Source organism: Carcharodon carcharias, chromosome 8 (assembly GCF_017639515.1).
Source record: "Carcharodon carcharias isolate sCarCar2 chromosome 8, sCarCar2.pri, whole genome shotgun sequence".
In the NCBI taxonomy this organism is placed as follows: Eukaryota; Metazoa; Chordata; class Chondrichthyes; order Lamniformes; family Lamnidae; genus Carcharodon; species Carcharodon carcharias.
In genome coordinates this window covers 9,913,722-9,933,286 of record NC_054474.1, presented here as the reverse complement: position 1 = coordinate 9,933,286, position 19,565 = coordinate 9,913,722, and the positions used below count along the sequence as shown (strand labels likewise).

Below are 19,565 nucleotides of genomic sequence, written 5' to 3'. Positions count from 1 at the left end.
TATTGCTGAAAAAGAGACATACTGTCAAAGCTTTTCATCTTGCATTCACGAGGACAGATGCAATCATACCAAATTTCAAAGGGAACACATTATACTGCATGAAAAAAGGGTGCCACTTGGTTGGCAAGTGGACTCTGATTGCCATCAGGAATGCACCACGGAGAATGAACAATCCTGAGGGTGCTAAGAATTACACTAACAAATAATTTAATGCTATCAATCAGGCTTGCAATGCAGCTCACTTATGCCTGATAGAAGCTGCATATATTCATGCACATGGCCATGTCCTTTACAAGCAGAAATAACATTTCTAGACATTGCACCTTTTTCAATTAAAAAAAGTATGGAGAAAGTTGTTTCCTGGGACATTCCCTTTGCCAACGCCTTAACCAATCATAGTCATCTTATCCTTGTTGAAACTGAACAAAAACTTAGGGGATGAATGTTCCCTGGTGCCTTCTCCATTGCAAAGATTCAACCCAATCAGAATCCATTTGCCAGCCAATCGGCACCCTTTCTCATGCAGCATAAATTGTTGTTCCCTTTGAAATTTGGTATTCTTGCATTTCTCCTGATGTGTATAGGACGAAATGTTTCAGCAGCATGTCTCATTCTCAACAATACTCAAGTTCAGTGCTATCAAAAACAAGTAAGCTTTGATGAACCTTTAAAAATAATTGTTTCGACCTCAGCTCAAACACTGTATCCAATTCTGAATATCACACCTCATGAACGATGTGAAGGAAGTGGAGAGAGTGCAGAACAAAATATGGGGATGTTTCCAGAGATGAGGTACTTCACTTACATGGATATATTAACGAGTGGGGTCATTCCCTTTCAAGTAGAGAAGTTGAGAGGAGATTTGATAGAGGTGTTAAAATCACGAGGGATCTGGACTGAGTAGAGAGAGAAAGAAAGGCAATTTGCATTGGTATAAGGGTCGAGAACCAGACGACACCAATTTAAGATGATTGGCCAAAGAAGCAGAGGTAACAGGCAACAGAGGCAAAATACCTTTTCTATGCAGTGAATGGTTAGGATCTGCAACAAGCTTCCAAAGGTTGTGAAGGAGGTAAATTCAATCATAGCTTCCAAAGGTGATTAGATAATTATCTGAAGAGAAAAATATAGTAGCATTATGAGATAAAGGCAAGGAAGTGGGACAAGCTGCTTAGCTCTTACAGAGAGACGGCATACACACAATGGGTTGAATGGCCTTCCTGTGTGCTTTAACCAGGTTATGTGTGCAGTTAGGGGTGAAAGAGACATGATTATTCTCAGAGTAACACGTATTAAGTACAAATGCTTTATTAAGGTATGAAATATGCATATGGATTAAACATAAGATAACAATCACAGATAATTAATTCTTGTAAGCATGCAGGCAGCTTTCTCCAACCCCTAAGGCTGATTAACTAAATAAAAATAGTTATGGAAATGATCATATATTATACGCTGAAATATTCCTTTGTGAAAGGATTAGTAATAAGGCAAAAAAAGGCAGTGTTTTTAAAGACTGGCATTTTGCAAAATATTTCTATGACCAGTTCTGAAGTGCGACCTGCAGTTTAAAAATGTTATGCCTGCAGTAGAAAGAGTTTCAAAGGCGAACCTGATTATTTTAGACCTTCTGGAATATATTTTGATTGAATGAATCTGCATTCATTTCCACTTTAGAGAAGTAGATAGATTTATATATTCGCACATGCATTGAAATCATTATGGCCAAATCTATAGATAAAATTGTAGACCACAAACCCGGACACTAATTATAAGACGAGAGAAAGTTTGCTGATTAGAAACTAAAAGTTATTTCACGGGTTAGTGGATGTGTGACACAGTGACTGGGGTTAAATCAAAGTGAAAGAACAATTTTATAAGCCAGCCGAATGGATTTGGAAGAGATGGCCCTGAATCATTTTATTTATGGAAAGACGCGATAATAGTTTAGTCTTCCTTAAGGAGTAATCAACATGTGATGGGCTTGACAAACTGTCATGGAATAATCATAGAGGGGTATAAATGGAATTGAATTGGATAGGCATAATGAATTATGCTGGTTCTTTTTTTATGCCTTTATTTCTCCTAAGCAATTTGACCATTTGTGAACTTAAATTATTTATTAATTCAGGTCAATAGAATTTTTCGCAACAGACAGGAATATCCACGATGCTGAAGAAAGCTTAATACAATTTTAACTGTGCAACAAAAATTGTAAGTATCCTCCGCCGGCTTTCGACCTCCCAGCTTTAAGAAACGAATAGATTTCCGATTGGTTGATTTTCAGTGTGCCTCTGTTCACCAATCAAAAGCTGAGATGTGGCTGGAGATCCGGACTGCCCCCTTCACAACCCATCCACCATCACGTAAGATCAGACGCAGTGTAAAATTGGATAGCGAGCAGCTCGGTGGATTTGTGCGCGAATCCATTGGCAATTTTAAGCGAAATGAGCAGGTCTAAATGAAAAAAACAAGCGATTCGCTAAGCGTAACAGTTATTTAGTACATCGTAACTAACTGGCTTTATTCTTCGAACGATACAAATAGAATTTATAAGCATGATAATTAGTGCGTACAAGTACTGAAACAATTGGAATGTGATGACTGGAAATGAGATATCAAATATATTGCTTGCTAAAATGCCAAATAGTGTGCTGTGTAGTCTCGTGGAGTCTCGTTTTGGGGCAGATTCGTTATTCGATTCCTGAAGAGCTGCGACTGGGCGCCTTTGTCGGAAATATCGCAGCCGATTTGGCTTTAGATGTCAAAGAGCTGTCGGCCCGCAATTTGCGGATTGCACCCGGGCCCGGGAAGCAGTATGTGGGCGTAAATTTAAACAATGGAGTTCTGTCTGTGAAGGAAAGAATTGACAGAGAAAATCTTTGCGGGTCGAGCCTCACGTGTGTGTTATCCGTGGATGCTGTGCTAGAAAATCCGCTCAGCCTGCACCAGGTCGAAGTGGAGATTCTCGACGTGAACGACAATGCCCCCAGTTTTCCAAAGAGACAATTCCGCCTTGAAATCTCAGAAATCGCTGCGCCGGGTGCACGGTTCCCCCTCGACTCGGCGCACGATCCGGACATTGGAAACAACTCGCTGCAAACGTACCAGCTCCTTCCGAACGATTATTTTATTCTCGATGTTCAAATGCACAGCGGGGAAAGAAAGCTCCCGGTATTGGTGTTGCAGGGGCCATTGGATAGAGAAACGATGTCAACCCACACATTAACGCTCATAGCCAAGGACGGCGGGACCCCTGTAAGGTCAGGTACTGTTCAGGTTATAATCACAGTAAAAGATGTAAACGACAATGCGCCTGTTTTCCCCCAGTCGGTTTATAGAGTCAGTCTCTTGGAAACTGCACCCATAGGAACCCTAATAATCACATTAAATGCTACTGATTTGGACGATGGTTTCAATGGAGAGATAATGTACTCGCTCAGTAGCCATAGTCCAGCTCGAGTTCGTGAACTCGTTGATGTGGATTCCAAAACTGGTGAAATCAGAGTGAAAGGGAAATTGGACTATGAAGAAAACAAAGCCTTTGAAGTTAACATTCAAGCAATGGACAAGGGCCCTTACGCAGTGCCCGAGCACTGTGATATTTTAGTGGACATTATTGACGTGAATGATAACGCGCCTCAGATAATACTAAGGTCTTTGTCCAGTACAGTCTCAGAAGATGCTCCAGTTGGAACTGTAGTCGCTCTGTTCAGTGCAGCAGATAAAGATTCAGGAAAAAATGGGCAGGTACAATGTCAAATTTCAGATAAACTACCCTTTAAACTAGATTCATCTTTGAAGAACTATTATCGACTGCTTATTCAGCAATTACTGGATCGTGAAAATATTTCCAAATATGACGTCGCTATAACCTGCACAGATTCAGGAAACCCTCCTCTCACATCCAAGAAAACCATTCGAGTAGAGGTTTCAGATATAAATGATAATGCGCCAATGTTCCCTCAACGTTTACACACCGCAAACATGATGGAGAATAACGTTGTTGGAGCCTCCGTATTCACCCTGAAAGCCTTTGATCCAGATATAGGAGAGAACGCCCGACTAAACTATTCCATCCTGGAAACTCAGATTCAGAACGCTTCAGTGTCTACTTACGTTTCCATTAACTCGGAAACTGGGGTCATATTAGCTCAGAGATCTTTTGACTACGAGAAATTGAAAACATTTCTGATCCAAGTTCAAGTCCAGGATTCTGGGATCCCACCACTCAACAGCAACGTTTCAGTGAAAGTTATTATCCTTGATCAGAATGACAATGTTCCAGTGATCGTGCGCCCATTAGCCGAGTATGGGTCAACAGCAATAGAGACAATATCCAGGTTTGCAGAACCAGGCTATTTGGTTGCGAAGGTGTCAGCCACTGATGCTGACGCCGGTCAGAATGCTCGTCTTTCTTATTCGATTTTTCATGCTACCCAGCATAACCTTTTTACTATTTCATCAGACTCTGGGGAAATTTGGACTATCCGTCGTATTGCCAATAAAGATGCCTCTAAGCAAAGGTTGGTGATTGTGGTAAAAGACAATGGAACACCATCACTTTGTGCCACAGTGACCATCATCTTATCTGTGGTAGGTGGTGACACTGAAACATTTTCCAGCGTCAGTGGATCGTCTGAAGATGCAGGGTTCACTCCCGATCTGAGCCTTTCCTTGGTCATAGCATTAGGAGTAATTTCTATCTTTTTTCTGGTGATTTTGATCATCCTTGCCATTAAGGTTCATAGAAACAGAAATAGTTTCGATGACCAGAACTGCTCACTGGGTATTTGTTGCTGCTTTGAAACAAGACATTCACTGAACGGAATTCAAAAGACCAGTCGAAGTCTTCACGTACCACCAAACTATGTAGAGGTATTCGGGGGTGATCCGCTTTCTCAGAGTTTCCGATATGAGTCATGTTCAACATTGCAGTCAACAAAGAGAGACTTCATAACCCCCAATACATGCAGGTCATCGACAGACAAGAATGATGTCCGGAATGAATCCATCAGGAAGGAAAAGCCGGAAATGATTAATTCTAAAAATTGCAGCAACGCAGTAAACAACGAGGTGAGGTGTTTTTAAAACGCGAGTCTAATCTTCACAGATCTGTATGGGATGTACAGGTATATTTGGGAAAATCCTGTACATTGAAATGAAAGTTTTGGAAGTAAATCGTAAATGAACCATTCCAGTGTCCTTCATTATCACTGTTTCCTGTCAACATCCCGGTGTCATTGTTACGAAGCGCCAAATTGTAAGATATCTACACATTCGTTTGTGACTATATGTTACTTAATACAGTACCAAACCAAGATTAAAATGCATTCTGAAAGTCCTTGTTTCCTTTTGGCACTTTCTAAACTCACTGGAGTTTACCTAAATGCATGGTGTTGACTTTGTCCCGCACGCTCCAAGCTTTTACTTAGCTTGTGAGGAACACTTTGCATAACTAAAACCATGCAAGTACAGAAAACTTTCCTTGCTAGCAAGTAGGAGTTCCACACCAGCACTGTAAGTCGTTTGGTAAGTTCTTCATTGTCATGGCCTGAGCGCGATCATTCTAATGAACTAATACCAGCATGTTTCTTAGTGTAAGGTCATGCTAAATTGATCAGGTATTCTTATGTGATTGGCTTCACTGATGCTGCAAAAAACTGACTTTAGGTCAATTCAATATGTAAAAGGAGAGAATCTATTTCCAATTGGAGAGATAAGTTTTGATCAGGGATAGTCAGCAAGGCTTTGTCAGAGGGAGGTCATGCCTAACAAATGTGATTGAATGTTTTGAGGAGGTGACCAGGTGTGTAGATGTGGGTAGTGCAGTTGGTGTAGTTTATATGGATTTCAGCAAAGCCTTTGACAATGTCCCACATGGGAGACTTATAAAGACGGCAAATGCACAGGGTAATTTGAAAAGGTGTGTTCAAAATTGGCTTTTTTGTAGGAGACAGAGGGTGATGACAGAAGGATTCTTTAGTGACTGGAAGCCAGTGTCCAGTGGCATACCACAGGGATCTGTGCTGGGTCCCCTATTATTCGTCATTTATACAAACAACGTAGAACTAGATGTGGGAGGTAGAATCAGTAAGTTTGTGGATGACACATATATTGGCCGGGTGGTTAACAGTGAGATTGAGTGTCTTGGGCTACAGAAAAATATAGACAGGATGGTCAAATGGGCAGATAAGTGGCAGATGGAATATAACCCTGAAAAGTGTGAAGTGATACACTTTGGAAGGAGTAATTGAACAAGGAAGTTTTCAATGAATGGCATGGCACTAGGAAGTTCTGAGCAACAATGGGACCTTGGCGTGTGTGTCCAGAGATCTCTGAAGGTGGAGCGGCATGTTAGTGGGGTTGTGAGAAAGGCATATGGGACACTTGCCTTTATCAATCGTGGCATAGATTACAAAAGTAAGGAGGTCATGTTGGAGTTGTACAGAGCCTTGGTGAGGCCACAGCTGGAGTCCTGTGTGCAGTTCTGTTCACCACATTATAGGAGGGATGTGATTGCACTGGAGGGGGTGCCTGGTGTTGCCTGGGATGAAACATTTAAGTTATGAAGAGAGGTTGGATAGACTTGGGTTGTTTTCATTGGAGCAGAGAAGACTGAGGGGTGACATGTTCGAGGTGTACAAGATTATGCGGGGCATAGAGAGGGTGGACAGGGAGCAGCTGTTCCCCTTAGTTGAAGGGTCAGTCACGAGGGGACATAATTTCAAGGTGATGGGCAGGAGGTTTAAGGGGAATGTAAGGAAAACCTTTTTTACCCAGAGGGTGGTGACGGTCTGGAATGCACTGCCTGGGAGGGTGGTGGAGGCGGGTTGCCTCACATCCTTTAAAAGTACCTGGATGAGCACTTCGCATGTCATAACATTCAATGCTATGGGCCAAGTGCTGGTAAATGGGATGGGGTAGGTCGGTCAGGTGTTTCCCAAGTGTTGGCGCAGACCCGACAGGCTGGAGGGCCTATTCTGCTCTATGATTCTGTGATTCTGTGAAAAGATATTCATTCTGACTCAGTTTAGCATCAACAGGGAATTAGTGTCATACTTCATCGAACTGACATATCAATATCAATGAACAGATTGCTGTTCACGTGTGTAAACATGTGGAAAAAAATCACTCTATCTGGAAAAAGCTGCAGCTGGAACCCCCATCCAAACCCAGCCATTCCCTTAGACCCCATTGTACTCTAAAGATGTGGCAGGAATCTAGTATCTATTATCTGTAATATTTGACCCTTAACAGCAAAAAGAGAGATGATAACTTCACCCAATTCGCCTGGTTGGAATGGACTCCCCTGCATTTGAGCAAAAGGGCAATGTCCTCATGCAATAATAATGCCAATCTTCTCTCCTGGATTTGAAATCTTTGCATAACTAACATCAAGATAGGTAATGAGAACAGGAGTTTTTGGCTGAATCAAAATAACATTTGTATAGTGAAACATTAATTTAGACCTGTTTCTATGATTCCATCCTCGTTAAATGCAGCACCAAAAAAGTAAAGAACTATACTGTTGATAACATACCAGTCCACCCACCATTCATATTAAAAAAACACTCCTGAATTATTCGCAGAGTGTACAAATAAAAGTCAGGTTGCACAGGTATCCTAAAAAGGTTTTAGAAATGGAAGGTTGCATCTTAGTAACATAAATTTTTTTTTGCAGCAACAAAGCTAGGGTAAATCAATAAATATTGTTGACTTATATTTACAATGGATATTTAACAACAGTCCAGAGCGAGACTGGTTCTGTTTTTTAAGACTAATAGATCCGATGGCAGGTTATCTAGATTAAATGCAGACAGAGGGCAGTGATTTTCCTACCATACAAGACAGCCTAATCAATTTAGGATGATTTGATACACAAAAACCTTCTGATGTTAATTATTAGAACTGCTGCACTGAGATCATAATAACTAGCAACTAACCACTCTGTTTACAATACCTGGCTGGAACTCTTGTTCTGTTGTCAAGGAAAGCATTCTGTACTTGCAGGGTTATGTGCTTGCTTTTTGTTCCTCACAAAAATGTTACATTAAAACATTTAGAGGGTGTGGAATTAGGTCAACATTTAAGATTAGAAAGTGACAGCAAAACTTCCTGGTACAATCTTCAAGGAGGCATTCTTAGACCTTACGCCTCACAGTGTTTGCAAATCATATGTACATGGTGTTGTGGCGGAATTACTTTTCCCAGTGATGTATAGCTATATGGGCAGATGGTGAGGTGAAAGTAAAATGATTATTTTCAGAGCAACAGTTAACAGTTCTGAAAACTACTTAATGGGTAGATGGTGGTATTGTGGCAATGCCCGTGGGCTACTAATCCAGGGGCCCAGGCTAATGTTCTGGGGACATGAGTTCAAATCCCATGACAGCAACTGGTGGAATTTAAATTCAATAGATAGTTCAGGATTTTAAAGCTGACTCAGCAAAAGCGACTATGACAACTATTATCAGCTGTTGCAAAAATCCATCTGGTTTACTAAAGTCCTTTAAGGAGAGGAAATCTGCTATTCTTACCTGCCTGGCCTACAAGTGACTCCAGGCCCACAACATTGTGCTTGACTCTTAACTGGCTTCTGAATGGACCTAGAAACCGCTCAGTTCAAGGGCAATTAAGGATGGACAACAAATGGTGGCCTTGCCAGCGACGCCTACATCCCATGAAAGAATTTTTAAAAGATATGAAATGCATTTAACATGGGTGAAAATAAGCGAACAGGCATATAATCGGGAGCAAAAGGCAAGAACACATTTGGAGTGACAATATATCAAACACTGAAAGCTTCTAGGCAACGTGAAAGAGGTAGTAATATACCACGATGGAAATGGAGAAGCTCCAGGGAGTTAATCGTTTTCGAGTCATGACAAGCTATTTTGCTGTATTATGCAAATTATGTATCTGGTCAGTTATGGATTATGACCTTCATAGTGATCAAAAAAGTTTTTCTGCCTTAGCACTTGAAAAGCGAGCATTATCATTAGACCTTTGGGTTTATGTATTTTCAACCGGCTTAAGTTCACTTTAGAAACGAGGACAGAGAGGTGCATGTGTCCATGCCTTTAATACATTGAACACTATAGATGAAATTGAAGATAACGAAAAAAGTTAACTTGAAAATTGAGTGTAAGACTCTGGGGTGTTAAGGATGTAATTCACAATATTTATACAAGGTTTGAAATTAGAACACTAAAATAAAAGCAGATGCAGAAAAGCTGAAATAAAACAGAAAGTTCAGTAAACACTCCGCGGGTCTGACAACATCTAGGTGGAGAGAAATAGGATTAACATCGAGCCAAATGTGACCTCTTCAGAAACGTTTCAACACGTTCCCTTTTAACTTGGGATTAGAATTTTTTTTTTTCATAGGTCAATTGATTTGAGATGCAGAGTATGGAGTTTACTTGAGTCCAATAGGGTGTTTCGAAGAGCAGTGGAAATGCCAATAGAGCAGTGCTTTGATGTTATAGGGGAACGAGGAAATAGATTTCCTTCAGTAAGAATGAACAGATAATTGACGTAGGAAAGCCAGCTCAGAAATATCGTACATATCCCACATTGGACCAAATTGATTCTTAAGATGTTCGTTATAATTCAATTGTAGGGATAATTTTCGCAACAGACAAAAATAATGCAGAATAGTGAAAGCAAATAGTGGAAACAAATCAATTTATAACTGTGCAACAATAATTCAAAGTACCTGCGTTGATTTCAGATCTTCCAGATTTAAGAAATGAACCGTTCAGAATTGATTGGCTTTCAATGTGCTTGTCTTCACCAATCAGGATCAGAGGGGTGATTGGGGATCCGGACTGCCCCCTTCACTACCCAGCCACCATCACACACGATCAGACGCAGTGTAAAATTGGATAGCGAGCAGCTCGGTAGGATTTCTGCACGAATCCAATGGCAATTTTAGACAAAAATACAAGATTTAAATGAACTAATACGAGCGATTCGCAAATCATTCAGGCATTTACCACAACGCAGTTTTCCCAGCTTGAAAATATATTCATATAACTGTAAAAAGGATAATTCATGGTACGGGCACGTTCTGAAACAAGGGGAATGCTTATCGCTGGAAATGAGATATAAAATATATTGGTTGCTGAAATGCCAATTATTTTACTGTGTATTCTCCTGGTGGAATCTCGTGTTTGGGCAGATTCGTTACTCGATTCCAGAAGAACTGCAACTGGGCTCCTTTGTTGGGAATATCGCAGATGATTTGGGTTTAGATATAAAGCAGCTCTCGGCTCGCCATTTTCGGATAGTACCCGGTCCAAGGAAGCAATACGTGGACATAAATTTGGACACTGGCATTTTATTTGTCAAGGAGAAAATTGACAGAGAACAGATTTGCGGGGCTAGTTTGAGTTGTGTGATTTCCTTGAATGGTTTGGTTGAAAATCCCTTAAAGCTGTACCAGGTTGAAGTGGAGATTCTCGATGTGAATGACAACACTGCCAGTTTCCCAAAGACACAAATCCGCCTTGAAATCTCAGAGCTTGCGACGCCGGGGACGCGCTTTCCCCTCGAGACCGCGCGCGACGCGGATATTGGAACTAATTCATTACAAACCTACGAGCTCCGTGGGAATAATTATTTTAATCTTGATGTACAGATGCGGGACGGGATGGACAATTTGCCAGTATTGGTGCTGCAGAGTTCCTTGGACAGAGAAACGGAATCCAGCCACATGTTAACGTTAATAGCCAAGGACGGCGGGGTCCCTGTGAGATCCAGCACGGTTCGGGTCACAATCATAGTGAAGGATGCAAACGACAACGCCCCTGTTTTTCCCCAGTCAGGTTACAGAGTCAGTCTATTGGAAACTGCACCCATAGGGACGCGGGTAATCATATTAAATGCCACTGACTTGGACAATGGTCCGAATGGAGAGATAACCTACTCGCTCAGTGGCCACACTTCTGCTAGAGTTCGGGAACTGTTTGACATGGATTCCAAAACTGGTGAAATCAGATTGAAAGGGGATTTGGACTATGAAGAAAACAAGGTCTTTGGTATAAATATAAAGGCAATAGACGAGGGTTCTGAGACAATGTCCGGACACTGTGATGTGCTGGTGGATATTATTGATATGAACGATAACGCCCCTGAGGTGACATTGACGTCTTTGTTCAGTACAGTCTCAGAAGATGCTCCAACTGGAACTGTAGTCGCTCTGTTCAGTGCAGCAGATAAAGATTCGGGACTGAATGGGCAGGTACAATGTCAAACATCAGACAAGATGCCCTTTAAAGCAGAATCTTCTTTGAAGAATTATTATGGATTACTTGTTTAACATTCACTAGAGCGTGAGAATGCCTCCAAGTATGACGTCACTATAACATGCACGGATTCAGGAAATCCTCCATTACATCCAAGAAAAATATTCGGGTGGAGGTTACAGATTTCAATGACAATGCCCCACGGTTTATACAGTCTTTATACACAACAAGCATCATGGAGAACAATGTTATTGGCACTTCTATAATTTCCGTTACAGCCTTTGATCCAGATGTTGGACAGAATGCTCCACTAAAATATTCTATCGTGGAGTCGCAAGTTCAGAATGCTTCGGTATCCAATTACATCTCTGTTAACTCGGGGACCGGGGTCATATTAGCTCAGAGATCTTTTGACTACAAGAAACTGAAAATCTTTCAGATCCAAGCTCAGGTCATGGACTTTGGAACACCACCATTCGCCAGTAATGTCTCAGTGAATGTTTTTATCCTTGATCAGAATGACAATGTTCCAGTGATCGTGCGCCCATTAGCCGAGTATGGGTCAACAGCAGTAGAGACAATATCCAGGTTTGCAGAACCAGGGTACTTGGTTGCGAAGGTATCAGCCACTGATGCTGACGCCGGTCAGAATGCTTGCCTTTCTTATTCGATTTTTCAGGCTACCCAGCGTAGCCTTTTTACAATTTCACCAGACACTGGGGAAATTTGGACTATCCGTTTTATTGCCAATAAAGATGCCTCCAAGCAAAGGTTGGTGATTGTGGTAAAAGATAATGGAACACCATCACTTTGTGCCACAGTGACCATCATCTTATCTGTGGTAGGTGGTGACACTGAAACATTCTCCAGCGTCAGTGGATCGTCTGAAGATGCAGGGTTCACTCCCGATCTGAGTCTTTCCTTGGTCATAGCATTAGGAGTAATTTCTATCTTTTTTCTAGTGATTTTGATCATCCTTGCCATTAAGGTTCATAGAAACAGAAATAGTTTCGATGACCAGAACTGCTCACTGGGTATTTGTTGCTGCTTTGAAACAAGACATTCCCTGAAAGGAATTCAAAAGATCAGTCGAAGTCTTCACATACCACCAAACTATGTAGAGGTATTCAGCGGTGATCCACTTTCTCAGAGTTTCCGTTATGAGTCATGTTCAACATTGCAGTCAACAAAGAGAGACTTTCCAACTCCCAACACATGCAGGTCATCGACAGACAAAAATTATGTTCGGTGTGAGTCGATCAGGAAAGAAAACACCAGAATTATTAAATCTCAAAATGACAGGAACCCTGTTAATGTCGAGGTGAGGTGATTTTGGAAAAGTGAACAAGATCTTCACAGATTTGAGTTGACTGTACAAGTATATTTGGGGAAATGGTGCACGTTGAAACAAATAGGATATAAATAATAGCTTAAATGGATCAGTCGTAGTTGTCTGCACTAATTCAATTTCATGTCAAAATCCCTGTGTCAATGCTGTTTTATTCTACCTTTTAGGATATATTAGCATTCCTGTGTGATTATATGCAACTTATTGCTCTGCCAGGCCGATTTTAAAATGTGCGCTCGAAGCCCAAGTTTTATATGGGTGCGTTCTAAACTCACTGTGGTTTGCTTAGTTGTATCAGAATTGTTCACTTTGTCACAATGTAAATATTTAAACGTGGCTATGTTGTGCTAAACTATCAGTTGATATCAGGGTAACAAGCCCTGAGAACTCAGGGACACAGTACTTCTGAGCAGGTGTATGCCAATGGGCCCTTCTATCCTGCCTCCCCACCCCAACCCAACCCCCCATCACAATTCGATAAGATCATGGCCGATCTGGTTGTGGTGTCAACTGCACTTTCCTGACTGCTCCCAACAACCGCACCCTCACTCTCCGCACCCATAACCATTGCCTCCTTTGCCAATCATACATCTATCTAATGCAACCTTCAATGTATTCAATGACCCAGCCTCCGCTGCTTTCTAGGGATATGAATTCGGCAAACTACCTCCCTCTGTGACAAAAAATCTCCTCACCTCCATCTTAAAAGAGAGATCTCTTTATTCTTAAACTCTGTCTCCTAGTTCTAGTCTCCTCTACAAGAGGAAACCTCCTTCTGGTATCGACCCTATCAACACTCCTCAGAATTTTCTATGTTTCAATAGGATCACTTCTCATTCTTCTGAACACCAATGGGTATAGGCCCAACCTGTTCAAGCTTTCTCCATAAGATAAGCTTCTCATCCCAGGAATGAGTCGCGTGAACGTTCTCTGAACAGCTTCTAACTCAATTATATCCTTTTTCAAATAAGGAGACCAAAACTGTGCACAGTGCTCCAGATCTGGTTTAGCCAAGGCCGTGTACAGCTAGAGTAATGCTTCCCTACTTTTATGCTCCATGCCCCTTGCAATAAACACCGACATTCTATTTGTCTTCCTAATCACTTTCTACACCTGCATTCTAAAGGACACCCAAATCCAAATGTACCAGAGAATTCTGCTATATTCTCCACATAAACAGCATCCGTATTTTATATTCTTTCTGCCAAAGAGGCCAAGTTCACATTATACTCCATCTGACAATTTTTCCATTCGTTTAACTTATCTAAATCCCTTTGCAAACTCTTTATCTCCTGTTCACAATTTACTTTCTTACCTATCTTTGTAGGAAATATTTGAGGCACCAGTACTATTCCCTGTGTCATACCACAGCTTGACAACCTGGAAAAGACCCATTTATCCTTAGTCTCTCTTCTTGTTAGCTAATCAATCATTTATCCACACGAACATATTACCCCTTACAAGATGTGCACTTATATTTTGTAGTAACCTTTGAGGTGGCACATTAACAAATGGCTTTTGGAGATCCTTCTACAGCACACCTATAGGCTCACCTTTATGCACCTCATCTGTTACTTCCTGAAAAACTCTAATAAATTGGTTAACCATGATTTCCTTTTCAGAAAACCATGTTGACCCTGCCAGTTTTCGTTATAATTTTCTAAGTACCCTGCTCTAACTTCCTTTAAAATGGATTGTAGCAATTTTCCTATGGTTGATGTTACTCCTACTGGCCTATCGTTTCCTGCTTTCTGTCTCCTTCCTTTCTTACATTTGTTATTTCCCAAACTGGTGTGATCTCCTCAGAATCCAAGGAACTTTGAGGGATTATAACCAATGCCTCCGTATCTCTGCAGCCACTTCTTTTAAAATCCTGCAATGCAGGCCATCTGGCCCTGGCGACATCTCAGCCTTTAGGTCTAATAGTTTTCCCAGCACCATTTCCCTGATGATGATACTTTTTAAGTTCCTTCCTCTCTTTCCAGTATCTTTGGGAAGTTTTCTAACTCTTCTAAAGTGAAGACAAACACAAAACATAGGTTCAATGCATTTGCAATTTCCTTGTTTCCATTATCAATTCCCCAGACTCACTCTCTGGATAATCAACTCCTGCTTTAGTTACGTTGTTCCTATTTAAATACTTGTAGAATCTCTTATTACCTGTTTTTATATTACTTGCTCTCAAACTCGACTTTCTTCCTGTTTGTATTTTCTTTAGACCTTCTTTACTCATTCTTAAATATGTCCAACTTCTGACCTACCACTAATCTTTGCAAATATGTACAGTGTTTCTTTCAATTTAATAACTCTTAAATTCTTATTTAGCTAAACTGATGCATCCTTCTCAAAGCGTCTTTCTTTCTCACTGGTATAAATACTTGCTGAGATTTAGTAAATTACTCCTTAAAAGTCGGCCACTGCATCTCTACTATCTTACCTTTTTAACCTAGCTTCTCAGTTCACTTTAGCCAGGTCTGCCTTCAAACCCATCTAGTTATCTTATTGTTGTGTAAAATATTAGTCTTAGACCCACACTTCTCCACTTCAAATTAAAAGTGAAATTTTCTCATGTTGTGATCTCTGTTGCTTAAATACACTTTAAAGTTGAGGTTATAGATGCATTCAGACCCTCTGCTCATTAACAGGTCTAGAATAGCCACTCCCTGGCTGGCTCGAGAACATACTGCTCTAAGAAATTGTCCTGAATACACTGTATGAACTCATTTTCTAGGCTACCTTTGCCAATCTGATTCATCCAATCTACAAGTAGATTAATGTCACCCATGATTATTGCTGTACCTTTCTTACACGCCCCATTTATTTCTTCCTTTATACTTTGTCCTACAGTGTAACTATTATTCTGGTGATTATAAACTACTCCCACATGTGATCTCTTAACTTTCTTTTTTTTATCTCTACCCAAACTGATACTCAATCTAGCTCTTTCTAGTTGACTCATCTCTCTCTCATGACTGCACTAATGAGACTATTAATTAACAGAGCAACTCCACCACCTCTTCCGAGCTTCAGCTCTTTTCAAAATGTCAAGTACCCTTCAATATTTAGGGCCCAGCCTTGGTCACCTTGCACCATGTCTCTGTAATGGCTATCAAATTATATATGTATTTCTATTTGTGCTAACAATTCATCCATTTTGTTACGAATGGTGGGTGCATTCAGGTACAGAGTTTTTAACTATTTTTAACATTTCTGCAATCTCTGACCTTCTCTGCTGGTGCCCACTTAAGTTTATACGTTTGTCCCTTCCTGGTTAACATGTTGTTACTTGTCCCAGTGATGCATGGATATGTGGACAGATAATGAGGTGAAAGTAAAATGATTACTTTCAGGGTGATGATTCATAATTATAAAAGTTACCTTAAGATATGAAATATGAAATATTTAAGTTGCAGAAAATAAGCTAATACAGAGATTATCGAGAATGAAAAGTAAGAGAAAATGGATGTGATCATATAGCAAAAAATGAAAGCATCTAGACAATGTGAAAGACGTATATAGCAAATTGAAAATGCAATAGGACTTGGAAGTTACGGGTTTTCGGGCCTTGACAAGTTATTATGTTGGCATTACACAAATTAATTATACAGTCAGATCCGGAAAGTGGCCACTAGAGTTGATTAAAATATAACTGCTGCATCAGAATTTGAATGACGACCATGAAGGCTTTAGTTCTATGGAATTGGTGTTTTTGAATGGCTTAGGGAACTGCGTATATGGTTCACTTTAGAAAATGCAATAGTGTTATTATATGACAGGTTATTATTTCCAAGGTGACCAAATTCTCACAATGATTTTGCAATTTACATTTATTATGAGCAGGTTTGTGCACTGAAGTCATTAGTAAAGAGTCCACTACCACCTTTAGAGATTTTAAAGATTAAATTAAAACATTTATTGACAAAATAAAAGAAAAAGTTAAACACACAAGATTGCAGTTACACAGTTAGACTCAGTCTTATAACTGTTCCCATAATATTTCTACTTAACCAGGCTCCCAACTACATACTCCTTTCAGGCAACAGTCCAAAAAGATTCTTAAGCTATGAAACATCCAGCAATATTAACACTAGTGCCCCACTAATGCTACAAGGGAGGCATTTCCGAGCTTCTAACTCTCTCTCATTTGACAATAGAACTCCAAAGCTTTCAGCAAAACCTTGCTTTCTGGAACAAGCAAGCACATGTCTGGGATGGCTAGATATTGCTTGTCGCAGGTCTGTTTTACACAGTCTACCTTCAAGATTGCACATGACAACACCCATGCAGCTTTTCATCTTTCTTTAAATATGTTTTCTTGCTTTTGACCTGGAAATTCCATTGTTTTTATCTTGCTTTAGAAGTTACTTTTTCAAGAATATAAAGATATTTTATGTTGTCCTTATGGCCAGCACTTTGGGGAAAAATAAACTTAACAACTTTGTCTTACCTATTTTGCCAGTTGTAAAACATCTTATCATTTCCCTTTGAAATTCAAACAACCTCTTAACTTATTTACAAATGCAAATGTTAGCCCTAACCTATTTATGTATCTTTCTTAGCTCATCCATTTACATTTCAAAATGGCTGCTTTTACACTTAACTCCTTTGATGAATCAAACCTTGCAGGCTGACTGTCTGCAGTTTACTTAAACTAGTCATACACACACAAACAAACATGCATACACAGCACGTTTCAGCCTGTTTCAGTATCCCACAGTTGTATGAAACAAATTGTATTTCCTTTAATATTCAGGGGATGCATGCCTTAAAATATTGAATGCAAGCAATTAAATTAAAGGTAACAAACTACCTAACTTAGTACTGAGTGTAAAACTAGGACGGTGTAGGATTAAGGAGATATTTCTCAATCGTCATGCAAGCTTCTAGATGAGAAAACATATTCTTTAAAAGTTTAATGGATGTTTGACCCTGAGATTGAAGTTTATGATAGGTCAAGCAGCGCTCGGCAAAGGTGGCTAGCTGGATGTCAGCAAGAGAAGGGAACGATTAAAATATTCTCGAAAGATAAGTACCCATTTTTTGGGGAAAGTAATTTAAAAATTTAGCTTTTGATCAGCAAGAAATAACGGTAAATTGTGGTTGAAAGCCATGTCGAAATAATCAGACATGAAATTTAATAGGGCCAATGAGTTATGCTGAGTCATGGGTACGTTGTATTTATTATTTGATTTATTTTATGGTATATTCAACGAACCAACCTAGCCAGAAGCTTGCTGCAATTGCTTCCAGAGATTTTGCTTGCAATAGAAAGAATCAATGCAGAATAGTGAAAGAGAGGATGAATTTTATTTTTGATTGTGCAACAATAAGTCGAAGAAACTGCACAAAACCAGACTTCACAGCTTTAAGAAGTGAACGCTAATTTCATTGGTCGAATTTCAATATGCCTCTGTTCACCAATCAAAAGCTGAGAGGCGACTGGGGATCCGGACTGCCCCCTTCACAACCTAGCCACCATCACGCACGATCAGACGCAGTGTAAAATTGGATAGCGAGCAGCTCGGTAGGATTTCTGCACGAATCCATTGGCAATTTTAGACAAACACAGAAAATTGAAATGGAATAATCCGGGCGATTCTTAAAACATTCAGGTATTTGCTACATCGCAGTTGTTCCGACTTTAAAATATGTTAATATAAATGGAAAAAAGGAGAATTCAAGGTACGGGCACATTCTGAAACAAAGGGAATGTTTCTCGGTGGAAATGAGACATAAAATATATTGGTTGTTGAAATGCCAATTATTTTACTGTGTATTCTCCTGGTGGAATCTCGTGTTTGGGCAGATTCGTTACTCGATTCCTGAGGAACTGCAACTGGGCTCCTTTGTTGGGAATATCGCAGATGATTTGGGTTTAGATATAAAGCAGCTCTCAGCCCGCCGTTTTCGGATTGTACCCGGTCCAAGGAAGCAATACGTGGACATAAATTTGGACACTGGCATTTTATTTGTAAAGGAGAAAATCGACAGAGAACAGATTTGCGGGCCTAGATTGAGTTGTGTGATTTCCTTGGACAGTTTGCTTGAAAATCCCTTAAAACTGTATCAAGTTGAAGTGGAGATTCTCGATGTGAATGACAATGCCCCCAGTTTCCCAAAGACACAAATCCGTCTTGAAATCTCAGAGCTTGCGACGCCGGGGACGCGCTTTCCTCTCGAGTCCGCGCACGATCCGGATATTGGAGCTAACTCCTTGCAAACCTACGAAATGCTTCCAAACGATTATATTATTCTCGATGTTCAAATCCGCAATGGAATTGAAAAGTTGCCAGTATTGGTGCTGCAGAGTTCCTTGGACAGAGAAACAGAATCCAGCCACATGTTAACGTTAATAGCCAAGGACGGCGGGGTCCCTGTGAGATCCGGCACGGTTCAGGTCACAATCATAATGAAGGATGCAAATGACAACGCCCCTGTTTTTCCCCAGTCAGTTTACAGAGTCAGCCTATTGGAAACCGCACCCACAGGGATTCGGGTAATCATATTAAATGCCACTGACTTGGACGATGGTCCAAATGGAGAGATAACGTACTCGCTCAGTGGCCATTCTTCTGCTAGAGTTCGGGAACTTTTTGCCGTAGATTCCAAAACTGGTGAAATCAGATTGAAAGGAAAATTAGATTATGAAAAGAACAAAGCATTTGCCATTAACATAAAAGCAATAGATAATGGCCCTGACGCAGTTCCCGCGCACTGTGATGTGCTGGTGGATGTAATTGATGTGAATGATAACGCGCCTCAGATGACATTGACGTCTTTGTCCAGTACAGTCTCAGAAGATGATCCAGTTGGAACTGTAGTCGCTCTGTTCAGTGCAGCAGATAACGATTCGGGACAAAATGGACAGGTACAATGTCAAATGTCAAATAAAGTACCCTTTAAATTAAATTCTTCTTTGAAGAATTATTACGCATTACTTGTTCAACATCCACTGGATCGTGAAA

The 19,565-nt window shown here is 40.3% G+C and overlaps 3 protein-coding genes across 6 annotated transcripts in view; all 3 read left to right on the top strand.

Moving 5' to 3' along the window:
• LOC121280949 (protocadherin beta-15-like) overlaps positions 1–19,565 on the top strand; it is a 202,989-nt gene that overhangs the window by 24,999 nt on the left and 158,425 nt on the right. The window lies entirely within an intron of this gene.
• The window catches only part of LOC121280951 (protocadherin-10-like), a 33,352-nt gene that overhangs the window by 7,571 nt on the left and 6,216 nt on the right, over positions 1–19,565 (top strand). The gene's annotated exons all lie outside the window — the stretch shown is intronic.
• LOC121280956 lies at positions 2,381–12,636 on the top strand. Its single transcript, XM_041193451.1, is given in 3 exon segments — positions 2,381–5,076; positions 10,052–11,396; positions 11,399–12,636. Coding segments are annotated over 3 exon segments (4,995 nt in total). The 5' UTR covers positions 2,381–2,610; the 3' UTR covers positions 12,583–12,636.